The sequence below is a fragment of the Gracilinanus agilis genome, chromosome 2 (genome assembly GCF_016433145.1).
Source record: "Gracilinanus agilis isolate LMUSP501 chromosome 2, AgileGrace, whole genome shotgun sequence".
In the NCBI taxonomy this organism is placed as follows: Eukaryota; Metazoa; Chordata; class Mammalia; order Didelphimorphia; family Didelphidae; genus Gracilinanus; species Gracilinanus agilis.
In genome coordinates, this window is record NC_058131.1 from 62,155,782 (window position 1) to 62,178,709 (window position 22,928).

The following is a 22,928-nucleotide window of genomic DNA, read 5'->3' on the forward strand; positions in this document are numbered from 1 at the left end:
TGTAACTGCTACAAATTGCTCCTAATTCTGCTGACTGGGAAAAAGAGTGTCCAATTCTTCTTCCACATATCCCACAAAGATACTTATTATTCCTCCTAAAGACTGACCACCTTCTAGGCTTCTCTAGAAGTATCCACAGTTCCTTACAATCTTTGTATGGCCCTGGGTTCTGGTCATATTTCTTTAGACCTTGTTTTCCTTATAAATGTATTTGCTAAAAATGGTGCCTAGGACAATTGTAGGATTTTAGATGTGGTCCGACTGGTCAAAGTAAAACCAGTCAGCAATGAGACTATCTTCTCCCCAGTTCAGTATTCTTTTTTGAGTGCTCTGTTGCCTAGCTAATTCATTCTGAGCTTGTAATCTACCAAAAATCTCAATTTTTTTTTTGAAAAACTATTTTTTAGATACATTTTCTCATCTTACAAAACTATTAATTGAACCCCACTTTTATAATGATGCCTATTAAAGTTCATCTCATTAGTTTCAGGCTAGTGCTCTAGCTCTGACATCTAACTCTTAACATCCAGTGTGTTAGCTGTTCCTTCTATAGTGGTGTCATTTGCAAATCTGATAGCTTGCCCTTTATCCTTTTATTCAAGCTTTGAATAAAAATGTTAAAAAGTGTTAAAAACGCAAAGGATCAGGGACAGTCACTGGACAACTCCACTAAAGCCTTTCCTCTTTATTGACTTTGAGCTATTAATGACTGCTATAATACAACCAGTTACAAATTAATCCAAATATCACCAAGTCTATATCATCCCATCTTTTTTTTTACAAGGAGAGTATGAAATTGATCAGTTTTTCATTTGTCAAATAATAATGATTCTAGCTTACAATTATATATTACTTTTAAGGTTTGCAAAACACTTTAATTTTATTAATAGTACTTCCAGGATATCTCCTGCTTCCATCCTTTTTGTTCCTATCACCACTATCTGCTTAGTGTGGTCCCATTGCCTCCTAATCAACCCTTTTCCAATCTCATCCTTCATACCACTGCCAAAAGTCATGTTCTTGATATAATGTTCTTGGATAATGTCATTCCTTTCACCAAAACCTTCAAAGACTTTCTGTGGCATTTGAGAAACTATCCTCCCATTTAAGTCCCATCACAACCTAGTGCCAAACTACCTTTCTAATTTTCTCCCAGTCTCCTTTGTCTCCTAGGTTTCAGCCAGAATGTTTTTGAGTCTACTCCTCTGCCTCATCCTCAACTATTCATGCATTTCAGAAGGTTCATGTTAGGAATATACTTCCTCATCTCTGCTGGATGAAATCCTTCTCTTGCTCTAAGATCTAAGATCTAACTCAGTTCCTACCTCCCTACTCCATGAAGCCTTCTTTCATCCCCCAGGTAAAAGTCATTTCTTTCCTCAAACTCTCCTTAATCTCATAATATTCCATCATGTATTTTGTTTAGGTATATACATATCATATCATATCTCTTCCCTGAATTCTCAGCACTAACCATAGAGCCTTATACTTAGAAAGTAATCCAATGATTACTGAATTTAATTCAGTGTATTTAATTTGATTCTTAGTTTGAAAACTGTTTATTTACTTATCAATGAAGTGTATTCCATATTATACCCATTAGTTTCTCTCCATTGACTTTGAGGTCAAGTGATAGAAATGAGAGGTGGTTCCTGATTGGTACCTTGTAAAAAGTACTGTTATTTTGAATATGCAAAAAAAAAAAATTGAGCCTGGGCTTTGTAGGTTTTTTGATTATATGGCAGCTACCCAACATTTATTTTGAACCTATAGGAATTGTGGTCCTCTTCTTCAACCACATTTTCAGGTATGTGTATATGCCATCCTCCTTTAAGTTAAAAAATATTGCCAAGTTTCTAGTATATATTATTAATACTGTGCTAGAATGAGGGAAGAAAGGAAGTTAACTCAAAGTCTTTAACCTCATGGAGTTCTTGTAATCCAGTAGGGGTATAAAACATAAATATACATAACTACAATATATGATATAGGATAAGTAAATTAGGGAAATGGCAAACCAAGGTACTGATGGAGAAGTACAAGGTCACCCCAGAGTACAGGTTGGAAAACTACTACATATTCTTGAGCTGCTGGTGACTAAGAATGCCTTTTAATATAATAAAACATTATTTTAAAATGTAAAAATCATCCCTAACTCATTGACTTTACAAAAAGAGACCACCTTTTGGAACTCTGCTGACCTCAAATCTGGTATGTTCCAAACAGAATTCATCATCTTTTTTCTAAACTCTCAACCCTCTCTTTTCCCTCTCCTCCAACTTCCCTAATTACTGCAAAGGGTAACACCATCCTCCCAACGAGTTCACAATCTAGGAGTCATTCTTGGACTCCTTATTATCTCTCACTCCCCATATCCAAGCTTTTGCCAAGGCCTGGTGATTTTACCTCTGCAACACTTATCAATTTATGCTCACTTCTCTCTGGCATTACCCTAGTGCTGCTGCAGGCCCTTATCACTGCCTGCCTGGACTATTGCCATAGTTGGATGGCAGGGTGTGCCTGCCTCATGCCTCTCCACTTCAGTCCATCTTCCATTCATACACCAATGGGCATGTTGGATTTTATCATCCCCCTACTCAGTGAGCTTCAATGACCCCTTAATTACCCCCAGGACCAAATACAAAATACTCATTTGGCTTTCAAAGCCTTTAATAACCCAGCCCTCTCCCGCCTTTCCAGTTTTCTTGCACCTTACTCTCTATATTCTTAGATTCAGTGACCCTCTATATTCTGGCTTCAAGTCTCAACTAAAAATCTATCTTCTATAGGAAGTCTTCCCTAACTCCTTTTAATTCCTGTGCCTTCCATCTGTTAATTGTTTCCTTTTTATTGTGTATATACCTTGCTTTGTATATATTTGTTTGCAAGTTTCTCCATGAAATTGTAAGCTCCCTGAGAGTAAGGACTGTCTTTTGCCTTTTTTTGTATTCCCAGTGGTTGGCATAGATCCTAGCATATATTAGGTGCTTAACATGTTAATTGATTGATTTTGCTGGGGCCTAGTTTGAGATGACTCCTGAACTAAAGGGACCAGGAACGCTTTCCTGGAGGATATGACATTCGAATTGTATTTTTTTTTATTATTGTATTTTATTATTTCTCCCTTCCAAAAACCTGAGATACTAAGAATAAAGAATGGGAAAGAGTTGGTATCCCATCCAGCTTATTCACCTTGAGGGCAGTACTTTGTTGTTGTCCTTTAGTCATTAGTTGTGTCTGACTTCCCATGACTCCATTTGGGATTTTCTTGGCCAAGGTACTAGGGTGGTTTGCTATTTCCTTTTCTAGCTTATTTTACAGATGAGGAAACTGAGGCAAAGAGGGTGAAGTGACTTGCCCAGGTTCACACAGCTAATAAGTGCCTTGAGGCCAGATTTGAACTTGGGAACTCCAAAGTCCATGGCAAGAGTAGTGATTAGATGGTCCTCATTTTGTTTTGTCGTTTATTTTATTTTTTTGACCAATTACATGTAAAAACAGTTTCCAATATTTTCTCTCCCTGTTTCCCTCTCCCTCAACCTCTTTGAGATCATATAGATCAATATTGGTGAAGTATTGGCATGGGTACTGTGGAAATGATAATAAATAATGGAGACACCAGGGATGTTATAATAAATCTAAATGATTGTGGGTACACACACTAGGGTTTAGGAGAGATAGGACCAGGACAGGGAGACCAGAACAGCTAAGCTGCTCCTAACTGACAAAGGGACTGTTGACCAACTGCCACCACTGGGCCAGAGACTTTGAACACCAACAGGCAGGTGAAGGTTTTAACAAGTTTAATTATATTTAACTAAAATAGAGGTGGGAAAGGGATTTCTATACTTAAACCCTAAAAGACAAACCCATAGGGGGAGGGGGAGGATTTCCCTACTCTAATCTAGTGATCTAAGCAGGCAGGGCCCAAGGAGCAGTGCTGTCTCTGGGAAGCTGATTCAAGCCTGGTACCAGCCAGTCTTGAACAGCATAGCTATGGATCAGAGAGATGGCTTTGAGGGTTCTCACAGTTTTCCAAAGAGGTTCACAGGATGCCCAAATCCTAGGTGGTCCAAGATACCAAGTAGAGTGAGTGAACTTGAGGTGCTATCCACCAGGTCTCAAACTCCTCCTCTGCTTGGTTCTGCTCTGTAGGTCTTCTCCTCTTGTTGGAACTCCACCTCCACTCAGGATCCCAAGGAAATCAGGAAGCAGGGTCTGAGATCTCCCTGGGCTGGCAACAGTTTGCCCACCACTAATGGAGTCTCTCTCAGGACACACACATTTCCTGCCCCTTCATTCCATCCTAGAATGCTCCAGCCTCCTGCTAGGTTAACCTTAATCCTTAATTAATTACTACCTAATCTTCCTCACAGCAGTACAGAGCCGGCAGTCGGGTTGCTCCATTCCTCTTCTTCCCAGTTCACTAGGACATTTTTTTGCATGCCCCAACCCTTGGTCCAGCCACCCAAAAGTAGTACTTCGTCCCTCTTTGGGGTAATGGAGGGAGGCAGCTTGAAATTGCAGTCTGGGCATACGAACTTGAACACCTTCGCCAGCACTGATATAGATTCTACATGTGCAATCATGTAAAACATTTTTTCTTATTAATCCTTTTGTGGAAGGAAACTCAAATAGAAAAAAGTAAAACTTTGTTTTGGTATGGATTCAAACTTATTTCTTTTTTTTTCTGGAGGTTGATGGCATTTTTGGGATCATATTGGATCATTATATTGCTGAAAACAACTGTTACTTACAGCTATTCATTTTCAAGTATTCTTGTCACTGTACAATGTTCTCCTGGTTCTGCTTATTTCACTCAGCTTCAGTTTGTATAAGTTTTTCCAGGTTTTTCCGAGTTCTTCCTGCTTGCCTTTCTTACAGCACAATAGATTTCCATTATAAGCAAATACTATGACTTATTCAGTCATTACCCAATTGATGAATTTCTTCCCCATACTTTCCAAATCTTTGCCCCCCTAAAAATGAGCTGCTTTAAATATTTTTGTACATATTGGTGCATCCCCCCCCCTTTCTTTTTAAATTTCTTTGGGATATAAATCTAGTAATGGTATCACTGGATCCAAGGGTATGTATTCTTTGGGCATGGATCCAAATTGCTCTCTTGAATGACTGAATCAGTTCACAACATTCCTAACAATGCATTCATGTCCCAGCTTTCCCAGATGGTCTCCATTTTGTATGGATTTCTTGTGTTCAATGTTTTATAAAAACGTTCTGACAGTTTCCTTAGGTGACTATTAAGAGACTATAAATTTTGTTCTTTTTAAATAAAAGAAATTGGCTTTTATTTAATTTAAAACTGAGCATTAACACAGTCCCTTTTCATTAGGCCAAAGATTATGCTTGCTTATTTCATATATCCTTTGTAGCAATATCATTGCTTTTATTGCCATAGATAATCCTGACAAAGAATTCTCTAGCCATGGAAAGAGTTGGGGTTTTTCTGGCAGTTGTGCAAGTTTGGCTTGCACCATCCATGGTTACTTAGCTAACACCTCAGACTCAGTGGCACACCCAGGGAAATAACTGACTAATCTCTAAATACCATGTGTCTATAGAAAGACTTGGTTCTTTCTGCAACTTCAGTTCTCTTCTGTTCAGTTTCTTTCCTTTCAAAGTTAATTTGTTCTCATGTCAACCAGCTATCTCCTAGAGTTGAAGGAACATAAAGCCAGTCTGGTGAAACCTATGGACCCTTTCTAAAAATAATGTTTTTAATCAATTATGCTGAAATATAGCAATCAAAATGTTTCAAAAACAAAAAACAAGTTTATATATCTAAGATTAAGAACCTTTGTCCTTAATGCCAAAGACTCCCAAAACAAGTGGGTTGTTTAAAAAGTAACTTTATAAGATTCTAAAAGATTTTTTAAAATAATGCTTTAAATAAAAATAATGTCAACACTTTTAAAATCTAAAATTTTTAGTAGGATGGAATTGGTAGTTCAATTAGGTCAGTTGTAGAGTCCAGTTTATATCAGTGGTTTACTGGGATTTCCTTTTCATTCCTGAATCTTTGCCTTGCATGCTGGTATGTGATCAGCTGAGCACATTATCTACATGAACAAGCCAGGCATGAATTTGGTTCTGAATATGGTGCTGTTTCCTTCCCTGTGAGTGCTTCTGAGGCTTCCAACCCACAGAGAGCATTATGAAAGAGATTGCTGATAAAATGACTCTTGGTCTTTTCTTTAACCTATAAAGGATGCCACAGGGCTCTTGGTGCTGTGGAAAGAATGGTGTAACATATCCAAATTCCAATTCCCTGCCCATGAACAAAACTTGTTTTTTATTAGACCTGTGGTTTCAATGGTATAGGGAACTCCTGGTGAAGAACCTCTTACTCTGCTACTGAGAGCCTTGGAGTTGCATGGGACACTTGAGTGATTCAGTAACCTGCCCTGGGTCACAGAATCAGAGGCAGAACAGGAACCAGATCTTTTGGATTCCAAGACCAATTCTCTATGTGTGACACCATGCTGCCTTCCTGACTTATTTGACTTATTTGATCATATACCTACCATACACACAAATGCTAATTTGAAAGTTTTCTAGGATTTCTGGATAAGTGACATTCTGCAAAATGTAAAAGTTTTAATTATGTAGGATATAGAACTGAGATGAGAAATGAGGCCCAGAGACAACAACAGAGTAATAGAATGACCTTCAGCTTTGGATAGTTTTATCTTTTTATCCACTTTCTTCCATTCTTGACTCTCCTATAACTGAGGTAAGTTTAAGCTCTGGACTTTTGGGGAAAATTTTTTTGGAAAGGATTTTCGCACCAAACTAAAATCTTTGCCAGAGAAAGGTTCCCACCTTCTTGAGACACTCCTTTTTAGGTATGAAATGAGGGGTTTGGAGTAGATGATCTCTAAGGTCCTTCTCACTTTAACAGGCCTCCATTTTTAAAAACGAGGTAGCAATAACAACTTCAAGCAAAATGTAAGATAACTTGTCTAAGATCACACAGGTAATAGATTATGTAATTGTACCTTAAGTGGACAGACTGTGTGACCTGTGAACAAAGAGCCCATTTACTTCTATGGCCTCCAGTTTTCTGTAAAATGAAAAGAGTTGTGCTACCTGATATTTAAGGTCCATTCATACTCTTTAATTATATAATTTCTTTTAACTTATGTTTTATAATGCCAAACTTTTTCTACGATACAATCATCTTTCCCATTTTGTGGATTGAGCATTAAAGGCTTAATGAATTAGATTGATGGATGGTATCCATAAGTCCCAATTCCTAGATTTGGACCATAATAAATAAATTAGGACCTTAATAAATGCTTGCTGACTTGATTTAAGTTTGGTTGTATTGCCTTGAGCCAGTATGGTTGCAATTGTCAAACCATTTAAGGTTCAGTAGGGAAGATGAGAGGAAATGAGCCAGCATGTATTCAGGAAGGAGGTGGGGAGGTCTGCCCTCTCTGTCAGCATTATTGTCCTCCTTTTCACTAGGTGCTGAAGGGGAATGGATGAGAACATTTCCAAACAAGGATTACTAGATGGCTGTTCTCAAATATTTTATTGTTTTTATAACAATCAGGAACTTATCTAATGCCAAAATATAAAGTCTTAAGAGAACCCAACTATCACCTCACCCATCCTGCTGCCAATGGCTGTGCTTAGAAATGAGAGAGAAATCAAAATGGATAATTAGCAGTCCTTTATATTGTCTGCATTCTTTTCTGAACTCGTTGGTTTTCCTAAAATAATAGTATAGCTTAGCTGATTCTACCAACATAATTTTTTGCCCTTTCTCCATGGCCAAGTGGTCTGAGCATGGTGGGAGAGAAAAAGGTGGGAGAGAAGTGCTGTGGCAGAGTTGAATGTGTTTGCTGAGTCCTTCCAATGTGCCAGGCTATGTTGTCACTGGGGATACAAAGGTATTCCTATCTGCTCTCAGGAAATTGCCATTGCCCTTGGCAAGTACAGTGTGCAGTGCCCAGAGGTTGGAGGCCTGGAAGCTGACTAGCTGTGGGACCTAGGCGAGGCTGATAAATGATAACTATGATTGCTGTGGTCACAGAAGAGTTAAATACAGGATATTATAAAAATAAATACAGTGTGATTTCAGATGGGGCATTAAAGAAAAGCTTCTTAAGGGAGATGTAACTTGAACCAAACCTTGTAGGGAGCTGAGAGCTCCAGAGGCCGTGATGAGGATGGCAAGCGTTCCAGACCTGGGAGATTGACTATGCAAGGCCATGGAAAGAAGGATATTTAATGACAACAGCATATAGGACACTTTGGCTTCAGTTTAGAAGTCCTGAGGGAGTAATATATAATCATACTGGAAAGAAAGGCTGGAGCCAGTCAATCCCTTCTTTAAATTTTATTATTTATTTTTAAACATTCATTACAATTTTTTTTTAGATCTGGGTTCTGTTCCTCCTACCTTTCTCCCCCTTTGAGAAAGCAAGAAATGGAATATCAGTTATATATGTGAAATCATGTAAAATATGTGCCATATTAGTCACACATGCAACATATATTGTTTTAAAGGGTTGCCCAGGGCACTGAAAGGTTAAGTAGCTGCTGAACATGAAACTTGCTAGTTCTGTCTGTGTTGGAGGCAGTATAGCATGAACATGAATGTTTCTGGCTCCCAGGTCACCTTTCTATCCTCTATACCAGAGCCTTTTGCTACCCCTCTTATACTCATTCTTCTCTCTGTTTTACTAGTTGCCTCACTGCTGCTTACAAAAGTGTCCATCAGTGATTTCTTTTTTTAAAATTCTTATTGATATCAGTCTTTTGTTTTTTATATCATTATAGTAATCCCTATGATCTCTTTCCCCTTCCCAGAGAGACATCCCCATATAACAAATAGTATTTTTAAAGGCAAAAAAGAAAAAATACAACCTATTTATACATGAAAAAGTCTGAAAGTTTTCTCTTATCTTTTTATTCAAGTGATGCTTGGTCATTATAATTTTGTTGCATTCACTTTTTATTTTTATATGTGTGATTATTCTTTCTATCTACACTGTTGTCATTGTATATATTGTTTTCTTGCCTATGCTTGCTTCACTATATCAGTTCATGTAAATCTTTCCATGCTTCTCTGTATTTATTCATCATGTAAGTAGTTTCTTAAGGCTTAGTGACATACCACTAAATTCATATTGTAATATAGGATTTTAACTTTGCCATGTGTTATGTTCAAACTCTGGGAATGTTGGTCTCACCTTGATTGACAAGGGAGACAGTTGGAGACATCGGAATGTTCTCAGATGCTGTGAGACGGGCAAAAATCGGTTGGCCTGAGTATAAATACCCCAGCAGCCATCTGGAGGGGGCCTTTGGCCATTGATCTTTGGGGTCTTGGTCCTTGACCATTGATCTGTGGGTCTCTGACTGTTGATCATTGGTTCTCTCTGAATCTCCCTAGATCTTTAGGCATCTGAATCATCATAGCTATTTACATCTCTGGGCCCTGGTGGTGACCCAGGAGGAAGGAGGTAGAAGAAGAGGGTGGATTTTCTTAAGGGTGGTTACTCTGAAGGCTGTGCAGGCTAACACATCACAAACTGATAATAGGAAGCTAAGAGAGAAATCATCAATTCATCTGCATCCAGCAGGACAGAATCTCTCAGGTTTGGCCGTGGACAAGCTGAATCAGAGGGGTTGTGAAGAACAAGAGCTCCAGCTTTATATATCAATAAGCCTCCAGTCCTGAGGGATTATAGCCTATAGATAATAGTTTGACAGGATCTCCAATCCCTGATCCATATCCTGATAATCCTTTCGCTAATTAAGATCAAAGATAAATATTTAATAAGTACCTTCCTGAGTGGTCACTATATCACGACCCTTGGGGAGGGAGCAAACGCAGTCAGATGAACAACGTGATCCAAGGCTAATCAGAACCCAATACTAATAATTGATCCAACCCAGGAGGGACCTGAAGGGTTACCCATCCACCTGACCAGTTAGGGTCCTACCTGGGCACTGTTATTTAGAAAAGGGAATTATACCATCAAGCAAAGGTAACTGGGTAGGTGTTCCCCAGTCACCAGCAACCTAGGGTAATACAAAGACACAGCTTCCCTCACCAATATCTATATATCCCCTAGGAGTATAGGAGTAGTACCCTCTTATTTCTTTATAACACATGTTGGCTTAAGGCAAACCTGTCAGTTGCCCTGGATGGAATGTTGAAGGTGGCATGAGCCACTGGGCAAATATCAACTGCCAGTGGACCAAGAGTATAAAAAGCCCTGGAAACCCAGGGCTGGGTTCTTTTCTGACCTGACTTGGCCTTGACCACTAACTTACCCCTTATCCCCTGGGCCCGGGGGGTGGGAGTGAAAAGGGTGGTGGGAGTGTGGATTATAGGTAGGACTAGAATAGGTAGGATTTTAAGACCCAATCTTCTAGAGCAACACAATATTATTATTATCATCACCGACAAGATTAGCCCAAAGATCAACTGACAGTCATCTCTGATTAGGAAATAGTTTCCTGGGACAAGAAAACTTCTTGAGTGACTGGATCATCTGTTAACTTAGAATTTACCCAGGTGGGTGAGCCAAGGCCAAGAGAGGGTTGGGACCAATACTATAAATACCCTTGGACTGCACCACCCAGGGTCTCAATTGGAGAAGGGAATTCAGGGAGGAGGGTGGTATATGGGAGGGTAGCCATAGACCTGCAAATCTAGCATCTATACCTCAGTGCCATAGGAAGTACATTTCTCCTGATACTAATAGAGCTGAGAGAGAATAATATCACAGCTGCTAAGAAGAACATTATTATCCTTCCCTGTCCTTTGGTTTGCACCACAGCCGGGTTAAACCGGGGCTTGAGTGAGGGAGAAAAATCTGCAGCCTGATATCAACCTGTTACCTACAGATTTAGATCACCTTAACTTATTTAGACATAGTATAGCATTCCCGAACCTCTATCCTGATTCCTTGTTCCTAACCTTTAAAATAATCAATAAATCCTGTTACAATTTAATCCAGCTGAAGATTGGTGCTCCTTTCCTGACTAGTGACATCTACAGCTATAGGGAAAGGGATTTATCAAACTGCAGTCAGATTATTAGTGTTGTCTATTTAGCAAATCAATACCAGCCTAAACCAACCTTTTATCATCAAATCCAACCCCAAGTCAAGGAGCTAGAGGAGTTGTTGATCATACATACAACCCCTCACTTAATACTTTGGCTTGGGCACTGTTAAAGAGGTATAGGCTTGGCTAAACTGAACTAAATCCTGGGGATTACTATCACACTTGGTGATCACCCAGGCAACCTCATCTCTCAGTTAGCCTAGATCCATCTACCACCTGAAGATCTTGAGCCAGCTTGGCAGGCTCAGATTATAGATAGCCTGTCAGCCCAGATAGATAGCATACTTTTTATATCTCCCCCTTTCTTTAACAAAAGCAATAATTCAGATACCATGTAGCTATAGTCAGGAAAATGTAAAGTTTAACACCATGAGAAAGGAGTGGAGGTCTTGGTATCTGATATTCAGGAGGGCAAAGGAACTAAAATTACAATCAATATTTACCTAGCAAAGTTGAGTATAATCTTACAGGGGGTAAAATGGATATATAACCACATAGAAGAATTTTAAGTATTCCTGATGAAAAAACTTAAGCTGAATAGAAAATTTGACATTCGAACGCAACTCAAAAGAAACATAAAAATTGTCAATATCTTTGTGTACATGAAGTCAAGAAGACTCATCTTTCTTAGTTCAATTTTGGCCTCAGGATACTTCCTGCTGGGTGACCCTGGGTAACTTAACTATTTGACTAGCCCTTGTTGCCCTTCTGTTTTAGAATTGATACTAAAATAGAAGGTAAGTGTTTTAGAAGAGAAAAAGAGAGAGTGCGTGTAGAAGGAGAAGAGAGTATTTAGGACACAGCCCTGGGTACTTAGATATAGAAGATGGAAATTGGATAAAATATTGCAAAGGAGACTTGAAGTATCAGCCAGATACGAAGTAAGAGAAAAATGAGAATGTATTGTCCCAAATCTCCAGGGAATAGAGAGTACCCCGAAGTAGGGAATGAGTGTTTAACAATGACATGTTGCAGAAAGATCAGGAATGATGAGGAAAATTAAAACGAAACTGGATTTCCCAATAAAGAGAATCTTGGTAATGTTGCAGAGAATAGTTTCTGTCTAGGAGTGGGTCTGGAAGCCAGATCGGGCTGGTCAAAAAGTGAGTTGAGAATGCTGTCCACTTCCAGGGAAAGAACTGTTAGAGTAGAAATGCAGATGTAAACATGATTTATCACATGCATTTGGGGGTTTTTGGTTCTATAAAATCATTTACTTACAGAAATAAATAATATGGGGAAAAAATTGTATGACCAAAAAATGAGGGGGAAAAAAAGTGAGTAGAAGCACATTGCTAACCTGTTTAGATATCTTTTTCTAGGGGTTTTGTAATAGGAGAGATATAGCGTGAGAGAACAGTAGGATCAAGTGGAGGTTTTTTTAGGGACAGCAGACATCTTGACGTAATTGTAGCCCACTGATAATGAGCTAGTAGTTGTGGATAAAGTGAAAATGTTTGGATTTAGAGGTAGCATGTCCCCCTCCCCCCTTCCCTAAAGGTAATTAAACAGAGATTGGATGACCATTTGTTGGGATATTATAAAGGGCATTCTTGTTTAGCTATGAGTTTGAAGAGATGATCTTGCCTGTTCCAATTCTCCATGTTTTTGATTCTGTGAACCTACAATAAAACAAGTAAGCTGTAAATAATTATATTTTTCACACTAGAGTGTGGGGTATACTGCTTAGAAGATATTAAAAATATATGTATATATAAAGCCCCTTTTAAAGTCCATTTCCTTAAAAACGACTTTTAAGGGTTTCTTCAAAACACAAAAAATTACTGCTTTCTGCTGTTGAAAGACAATATACCTTAACACCAGTCCCTTTTTCTGAGCTATCATGTTCATAGTTAGCAACTACAATATTGAGTTAACATTTTACTATCCATTGATTAGATGTTTTTAATATTCATTTACCTAGAATATCTATAAAAGCCATCAAAAAGGACTATTAGGGAAAAGATCAAATAAGGAGAATAGGACCACCTAGGAACTGAATGATAATATAGACAATAATGGATGACAGAGGCAGAACTATTAATTTTTTAAAACTTTACTTCTGACTCTGCCAAGAAAAATTACAAAATAAAAGTGCTTAGTAGAGTTGAAACCTAACCTAAGTAAGGGTGTTGTTAGAGAATACCTAATAGCTTTTGATGTGAATTCAAGTAATGCAGATGTCCACAAACATCCCTGAGTGCTTATTATATGCCAGACCTGAACTAAGTACTGCAGAGGATTGATAGAAATGAATACTGAACCAATGTCCATGACCTTTGAGAAATGATGTTGAATAGGAGAGGTGCCACAGGAATAGAAAGGGAAAGTATCCTAATCCTTAAAAAAAGGGGAGAGTAGAATCTGCAAACAACAGGCTGATATACTTGGCTTCTATTCCTAGAAAAATACAGCATTTAAAGAACATTAAAAATTTTATTTTTGTTATATGTTGAGTTCTGAGTTGTCTCACTTCCAACCCAGCATTAGAGAAGGCCAATATTTGATATAAATATATATAGATGGAACATTACAATACATAGATACAAGGGAGAATCTCATTTATTTCTATTCTTTCAGTGTCTCTATTTCAAAATAAAATAGACCCAAGTCAGGATGACTTTTATGGTGGTTTATTTACAATTAGGAAGGTTGAAGGTAGGGAAATTGAGAGAGAGAAACTCTGTCCCAGACCAGAGTTTTGAACCAGGTAGGAATTTAGAGGCCCCAGCAGAGGAGCACAGAGGTTAATTAAACAAGGCTTCTAGCCACAAGGCCTCCTCCAAGAAGAGAGGCTTCCTTGAGGGTAGAACCTCCAGAAATGCCAAGGTAAGAGAAAGAGAATCAGCCTAACTTACCCACGTGACAATTCAAAGGGAAGCAGTCTGAAGTCTCACCAGAGATCCTTCCACACCAAGTTCAGAGTGCCAACTAATCCCACAGGAAGTTACTATCATCTTTAAAAGATAGCATCTTTCGTCACTTCCTGCATCTACCTCCATTTTCAAGTGGACAAATGGCAGCCTTAACACTGTTTTGGACTGCCCAAACACAAATATTTGACACCAAAAGAATAGAAATAAATAGATTCTCCCTTAATATATTTTTTAAAATCTACCAAAGAATTTGCATTATCTATCTGTTGCTTCCAAAATCAACTATAAGCTCTTTTGTTTGACATGGAAAACTTCTTAACCTGAACCCTTCATAAGCCTCCAGTCTCCATACACATTACTCCCTGTCTTGGACTTCCTAATGTAACTGTGCTGGCCCACTTGAACATTCCTCTCAGTTCTGTGTCTGGGTGCAGGCATGGGATGCTGTGCCCATCCCCATTCTGGCTGCCCTGGCTTCCTTCAGAACTCAGCCCAAATCCAGTTGAGCTGAAAGGAGCCCTTCCCATTCCCCAGCCTCCTTCTCATTCTGTCTCCTTTGTATGTGCCTAATTATTTATGTGATCTTTTCCAGTAGTATGTAAACTTTTTAAAGATAGGTGCCACATGTTTGCCTTTGCATCCTCATGGCATAGTGCCAGGCATATTAGTAGTCATGACAGTGATTAGAATCTATGAATGTTTTAAAGTGGACAGATGTTCTCAATGCAACCCTGGGAGTCAGGTGCTATCATTAGCCCTCATTTTACAAATAAGGAAATGGAGGCAGGGAGAAGTTAAATGATTTGTCCAAGGTCACATAGTAAATTTGAGTTCAGATTTGAATCTAGGTCTTCCTGCCTCCAAATCTAAATGCATGGTAAAAATTTAGTAAATTTTTATTGCCTAATTATAGTGGTGAGAACTGTGAGTCTCATCTGTGCTGCATATTGCCTATGTGACTTGGGAAATGTCACTTTACATCCTTAGTTCCCACATTTAGTTTCCAATCCGGGAAGATATAGTTGAAATGGTCTCTAAACTGCCTTCTAGTTCTAAATCCTATGAACTAGTAACATTGATTCCAAGTGAGTACAAAAGTAGCTGCTGATTGTTGTCTTCTCTGCCATATAATGAGGTGGCATTCTTGCTGTTTTAGGGGCCATCCTGGATCTGTGAGCATGAGGAATAAAGCCCTAGTGAAGAGATGAATTGGTGAAACCAGGATGAAGCTGCTACCAGGAGTTGGAGTCTTTGGGACTGGCAGCTCTGCTCGAGTTCTGGTACCATTGCTGAGAGCTGAAGGCTTCACCATTGAGGCGCTGTGGGGCAAGACTGAAGAAGAGGCAAAGCAGCTTGCTGAAGAGATGAGCATTTCCTTCTACACCAGCCGGACAGATGATGTCTTGCTACACCAGGATGTGGATCTGGTTTGCATCAACATACCTCCTCCACTCACTCGGCAAATAGCTGTGAAAGCTTTAGGTACAGTGAAGTTTATCCATCAGGCCAAAAAAGGAGTATATTATGAGGCAATTAGGTGGCTCAGTGGATAGAGAGCCAGTTATTAAATCAGGAGGTTCTAGGTTCTGATACTTCCTAGATGAGTGACCCTGGGCAAGTCACTTAACCCCCAGCTACCTGGTCCTTTATGCTCTTTTTTTCTTGGAATCAATAATTAGTATTGATTCTAAGACAGAAGATAAGAATTTCTTAAAAAGGGGCAGGGGTGGATTGGTTTTAATTATTTCTTATTCAGTGCTCGAAAATATTACCAGACACATTGGTACATGTACAGAGTGTCAACCAGTACGCCCTTTTCTCCTTCTCCAAAATGTTCATTGGTAGCAGTAACTGGTGTTTATATAGCTCTTTAAGATTTATAAACTATTTTCCTAAAAGTAACCTTATCAGGCAAGCTTGATAATACAAGTATTATTTATTCCTATTCTATAGATAAGAAAGTTGAGACTTAAAGAAATGAAGTAATGCATAATGAGGCGGTATCAGCTTGTTTTAAGTTACTTTTCCTCCAATTTAGCATTTTTTCCACAACCTCTCAGTAAATGTGAAAAAGTAGTGATCCAGAAGATAAAACTCTGGCAGATGTCAGGGTAGTTGCACTGGTGCCTTTTAGAAGGGTTTTGTGGCGTGAAGGAAGTACATTTGGCCTGCTACTAAAGTCCTGAATGAACTAGAAAATTCTTGAGAAAACATTCCTTAATGAGGTTCTGCCCCTATAGGCTGGAGAATCTGTCTTCCCAATGATGTCAGAACTAAATGAGAGAGATAACTCACATAGATCCAGGAAGTCAGCAAAGCTGGAAGTAGCTTATAGAGCATAGGAAAGGGATCTCAGAGGCCACTCAGAGGATTTACTCTGTTCTATAAAATTTTATTTTCAGTTCCAGATTTTCCCTGTCTTACCTCTTCTTCCCTCTCCACTCTCCTTCCTTCATTGAGAAAAAGAAAAAAACAAAACCCATGACAAAGATGTATAGGCAAGCAAAACAAATTCCCACATTGGTCATATCCTAAATAATCCCTCCTAAATCACAAGCTTTAGTCTGCCCTCTGAATCTGTGACTTCCCCATTGAGAGGGGATTAACATGTCTCATCACACTTGTAGAATTTAGATTGAGCAGGAAGAGACCTCATTCATTATCTAGTCTAGTCTTCTCATTTTGCAGTTGGAAAAACTAGTGCTAGGCATGATGAAGATAGAGCCAGGATTTTAACCTGAAACCCCTGACTCCAGATCTAGGTCTCTTTTTATGTATGCCACCCCAGTACTAGAACTCATATCTTCTTATTCCAAGGCTCATGTTTCCATGTAGATTGGCCAAGAACAGGGAAGGCTTTGTTTCTCTTAAGTCATAAAGGCCATCTTCAGTTTGTTATGAAAAAGGCAGTTCAGGTGGAGACTTATCCAAGGACCCTTTTAACTCAGCCCATTGCATGTGTGTGAAGTACTTACTATGTACCATTCATTTGTCCTAAGGCTTGGGGCAAAGGAAAGGCAAAAACATGATCTCTGTTCTCAAGGAGTGTGCATTCTCTCAGGAGAAACAACATTCAAATACCTATACATACAAACACACAGACTATCTCAACTTAGAGATTCTGTGGTACAACTGTCCCTTTAGCAGTTTTGTGATCCTGCCTCTGATTTCCACTCTATATTGCCAAATTCACTGGCCTGATGGCGAGTGTTCATTATTATAGTTGGCACATATGCATTTCCATTTCTATAAACTGAATAAATAAGAGACTATTATTAATAAGGTCACATTGCCCAATGTTAGTAAATACCATTGTTAACAATTCCAGTACTTTCTGAAGATGACACTCTTGCCCTATGAGCCTTTATTCTGGGCAGTTACCAAAATCAGATTTCACTGTTTTATTTCCTGAGGGCATAGAATTCCCCTATAGATTCTTGGAGATTAGCCTACCAATTCATTGATGGCTGTCTTTTAGATTCTAAAACAGATCAGAGACATTTTGGATTCTATTGTAACTTTCTGCCACACAGTGAGCCTGTAAGACTTATTAAATTTGGGGGTCAGCTGGGTGGCTTAGTGGATTGAGAGCCAGGCCCAGAGATAGGAGGTCCTGGGTTCAAATCTGTCCTCAGACACTTTCTAGCTGTGTGATCCTAGGCAAGTCACTTGACCCCCATTACCTAGCCCTTACCACTCTTTTGCCTTTAAACCAATACACAGTATTGATTCTAAGATGGTAAGGGTTTTTTAAAAAAAGACTTATTAAATTTGTTTCTTAGAGTTTCTATAATGAAAAATTAAATCAGCCTATATTGTGTAACTCCTATAAGTAAGGTCCATGGGGCAGGCATTGTGGAATATACAATGAAGTAAAAAACAAAAACAAAAACACAAAACAAAAAAAAAACAGTCCTGTGTCAAAGAAATTGTCATTTTATTGGGGGAAAACCAAGGAACAGAATGCATGAAAACTTTAAGTAATAATATAATAGAATTGTCAATGCATTTGTTATGCTTCCCAAATTGCTTTTTTCTCTTTTTAAAAATTTTTTGTTTTTAAAAACTGGCCATCTTGGGGGCTAATTAGGTGGCTTAGTGGATAGAGGGCCAGGCCTGAAGTTAGGAGGACCTATGTTCAAAATCTAATCTCAGGGGGCAGTTGGGTAGCTCAGTGGATGGAGAGTCAGGCCTAGAGACAGGAGGTCCTAGGTTCAAATATGGCCTCAGACACTTCCCAGCTGTGTGACCCTGGGCAAGTCACTTGACCCCCATTGCCCACCCTTACCACTCTTCCACCTAGGAGCCAATACACAGAAGTTAAGGGTTAAAAAAAATAAAAATAAAAATCTAATCTCAGACATTTCCTAGCTGTTCAACCATGGGCAAGTCACACTTATCTCCACTTGCCTAACCCTTATCAATCTTCTGCCTATCACAAGAAAGGTCATATAAATAAGATTTAAAAAGATAATAGAAGAGATGTTCTAAGGTAGTATGATATTATCACATTTTATAAACAGTAATTGCTTAGATTCAAAGTCTTTTTACAAGTTTCTAGGACTCTGAGAATTGAAATTTTAATGCATTCTGATGATGTTACTCTTGCCTATAAGCCTTTATTCTAGATGAATTTCTAGTCAACCAGGGTCTGAAAGAGTAGAAGCCCAAGGCTCTTATTCCTGGTTGCAGGAAATAGTCAAGTGTATATTACTAGAAATATTCTTTTTCAAAATTCAATTAAACGTTTACTAAGTACCTACTATGTACAAGGTCCTATGTTTAGTTCTAAAAAAATATGAAGGTGAAAAACAACAAAACCCTCAAAGAACTTGTCAAAATATTATATGTGGTAGAATGAGGGAGGAATCAAGACAAAGTACTCTATTGTTAAGTCTTTTTAGTTTTGATTGACTCTTTGTGACCTCATTTGGGGTTTTCTTGGCAAAAATACTGGAATAGTTTGCCATTTTCTTCTATAGCTCATTTTACAAATGAGGAAATTGAAGCTAACAGATCAAATGACTTGTCCAGGGACACACAGCTGGTTAAATGTTTGAGACTGCATGTGAACTCATGCATGTTTTGTACAGGGAGAAAAAGATTCTTCTGAGGGAATCAGAGACAACTTCATTGTAGAGATAACATCTAAAATGAGCCATAGCCTCTGGTGACAAGGAAGCTCTAGCACCTGCAGTCAGTTCTGCACAAATGCCACTGAAGTGGCATGTCAAGATCAGGGACAAACTAATCTAATTGGGTTAAAGCACAGGATGTAAAGGGTAAAATAAGGCCAGACAGAGAGGTGGAAGCCGGGTGGAGGAGAGCCTAAAATGCCAGAAGAATGTGGAGTTTATTGTTTTTCTTGTATGTTATAGAGCTCCCCTGTACCTGGTGACTTCAATAAGACAGATGATGTAAATTAAACTGAGTTTACAAAATAGTACCAGAATTAAAGATTAAGAAGACCCAAGTTTGAATTTGGACACTGCTGCTTGGCATGGTCTGAGTCGTGTGAGTCTCGGTTTCCTCGTGTGTAAAACGAGAGGATTTAACTAGACAATCAGTAAAGTCCCTCTGAATGTTAATCCTTACAGTCTTGATTACAAGAAATGATTCCTTGACCTGGCTAACTTTGTTCCACACTGTTTAAATGCAGATTAACACAGATGAATTGTGTAGTTCAACCAGAGAACACAGCTGAAGAGTTTCCTCATTCTGCCTTTTAGGACCCCAGTAATGATCATGTCAGGTACTGTGCTAAGTGAGAGAATTCTTCAATATTCTTTGGCCAAGTGCCCCCCCATTCTTGGCATGTAAGAATTCTGCATTTTTTGGCCCATTTATGTAAACAGGAAGTAGGAAACAAATGAACAAAGGCATCTGGGAGCCTGTGTAGTAGTTCCCTATAAAGTTTTTTCCCTCCTCCAAAATCTCTAAGGGAAGTTAATGTCTTGAGGAAGAGTTGGTGAAGTGGAGTCAAGAACTACTCAGAACATGTTCTGTACCTTAGTGACCTGGCAGATAATACCTATTCACTCTGCATCCTTAGTCACTATCCACTAGGGTTCTTGAGTCAGTGGGATAGTCTGGACCCATAAGATTTCTTAGTGTTTATTTCAGTTGATCTTGATGATATGAGAATATTGTGATCAGAGAGTCCAGGTAAAGACTTCTCTAAATGTCCCCCACCAGATTCCTCTACTAGTAGAAAGAACAGTAGACTGGTCTGGGACCCAGAAGACCCTGGTCTTTTTACTGTCTGCTCTATCAGGAGCATGATGAGACATTCATTTTAAATCTCAGTTTCTTTGCATATAAAATACGAGTAACACTAATTGGCCCTCCCTAATTTACCAGGCTGTAATAAAGATAAAAGAAAAGACTGGGGCAGCTGGGTAGCTCAGTGGAGTGAGAGTCAGGCCTAGAGACAGGAGGTCCTAGGTTCAAACCCGGCCTCAGCCACTTCCCAGCTGTGTGACCCTGGGCAAGTCACTTGACCCCCATTGCCCACCCTTACCAACCTTCCACCTATGAGACAATACAACGAAGTACAAGGGTTTAAAAAAAAAAAAAGAAATGAAATGAAAAGAGGATGACCAAACTCTGAACTCTTTGGAAGGAAGGCATCATTGTCATCAGAAAATAGAATGACCATCTTCTACTCAGCCAAGCAGGACTGGTCTTGAACTCAGATAAACCAGAGTTTGGCTCTGACACAAACTAGCAGTTTGTCCTGAGGCAAATCAGTTCACTCATCTGAACCCAATTTCTTAACTATAAAATGGTAAGCAATATCATGAAATAGAGAGGACCTGTGGAGGGTTAAAGCATGTTAAAGAAAGCTTACCAACATAGCCAGCTTAATAATAGTCATTTTGAGTTTTCAGGGATTGCAAACGAGAGAAAAATGGAAAAGGATTTCAGAAACCATCCAAATTAACTTTTTTCCATCAAAGCTAATAGAACTGCCATACTTGGATCCCGAAGTTGCTGTTCCTGAGGTGCTCACAGAAGTGCTAGAAATGACTCTATAGAGAGCACAGTTGGGAAAAACAGTTCAAATAAACAAATAAATAATGATAACAGTAACAGCTGTGTTCATATAGCACTTTACAAACATTGTTTCCATTTGATTCTCCCAACAGTCCTGTGAGGTAAATGCTATTATTATCATCCCCATTTTACAGATGAGGAAACAGGCCCACGCAGGACAAGTTGATTGTCCAGGTTCACACAGCTACTACGTATCTGACATGGGGTGTGAACTCGCTTCCTGTATATTTCTTTTTAGAGGAAATACATTTGTAAATGCCCTGAAAGGCTATCTTCATGATTGAAGGAAAAGTGCAAAAGGGAGAGAAAAAATCTCCAACCTTGAAAATAAGTCAAAAAGGGTTCTGTCTTCCTCCACCCACTTTCTCTCCAACTCAACTGTGATGAATATACTTATTAGTAAACCTTAAAACTTAAAAATTTTAATCTATTATTTGAAATAGGAGTTATCCACGTAGGCCCTCCTCTTGCCTTTAGAAAAATGAGGATGACTCACAGCCAGTTTTACACTGCTAGTTCATTGCAGATTCATGATAATGCTTTCCCAGGGCAAAAATGCTTTTTTTATGGCTAATTGTATGGTAGCACTTTCTGTTGTGAATTCAGTGAACCCTTTTTCTTCCTATGATTAAGCCCCAGAACTGTCTATTTCTACAGATGGTTTCATCAGTGGAGAAACAGCTACAATCCAGTCTTGGAATGGACTTCATCAGATTCATGAGGCCAGCACTCATGATCCTCACTTTTACCTTTCTTCTTTCTTAGCATTTCTATAGTCTTTCAGTTCAAAAATAACCTATCAAGTCCTCTGAAAATTCCTAGCTATGCAGCCTGTATTGTAAAACTACAACGGATTTCTCTAAAGGTCTTTAGGGACTTTTACTTGAAAGGCCACAAGTGGCTCTTCTCTGAAATCCTATCCTATGAGCCTTGGTTGTCTGAGCCTTTCTGAATCTCTCTCTGAGTTTATTATTATACCTGGTGACTCTGTGCTTGTTTTTTACTTCCCCACCTTTTCTCTCCGTCTGTATTTTACTCCTCCCTCCCCTCAATTGGCTATATTGAACCCGAGGTTTACATCTTTTTTTTTTTTTTAAACTTTTACCTTCTGTCTTTGAATTGATGCTAAGTACTAGTTCCAAGGCAAGAGAGCAGTAAGAGCTTCGAAGTGGGGGTTAAATGACTTGCCCAGGGTCACCCAGCTAGGAAGTGTCTGAGGTCAGATTTAAACACAGGATCTCCTGCCTCTAGGCCTGGCTCTTAATCCACTGAGCCTCCCAGCTGCCCCTATATCATCTTTTTTTTTTTTTAATGAAATTTCATATGCTCTATATGTGAGTCTTTAATAAAAACTGAAGATGAAAAACTTGCCTTTTACTTGTGGCCCACAGGTGTTTTCCCCTTACTATGGCAGTGCTCTTGGGTATGAAAAAGGAAAGAGCTTTTGCTTTTGATTTAGACCCTTTCCATATAAGTTACTTCTGGATCTCTAGGCCCTGAGTTTCATCATCTTACAGAGTATTTTGTTTCCTATCATGCTTGGTGAACCCTCTGGGTTAAAGGGAGCAGAAGGAAGCCTAGGAAAGTCAGCTAAGCAATAATACATGGGGAAGGATTGGGGGCCTATGGATAGATGGATAGATGGATAAATGGATATGTGAATGAATGAGAGGGATGCATCATTCACCTGCAACTTTTCCTCTAGCTTTTTAGTGCCTCCTCTTTCTGGAGAGCAAATTCACCCTGGTATCTTTTTTTCACCTTTGTTTCAGAAGTAGCTTTTAAAATTAATGGATTGTCAAACCATTGTGGCCATGTATGTGTTCTTGCTCTGAAGTCTTTTCTTAAATCAGCAACTAAAAGATGAGGTTTCCCCTTTCAGTG

At 38.9% G+C, this 22,928-nt stretch overlaps 1 protein-coding gene across 1 annotated transcript in view; it reads left to right on the plus strand.

The window, feature by feature from the left end:
* GFOD2 (glucose-fructose oxidoreductase domain containing 2) overlaps positions 1-22,928 on the plus strand; it is a 79,282-nt gene that overhangs the window by 34,874 nt on the left and 21,480 nt on the right. The window contains exon 2 of the mRNA XM_044663215.1: positions 15,145-15,470. Coding sequence (XP_044519150.1) covers positions 15,212-15,470 — 259 coding nt within the window. The 5' untranslated portion in view covers positions 15,145-15,211. The remainder of the gene's footprint in view (positions 1-15,144; positions 15,471-22,928) is intronic.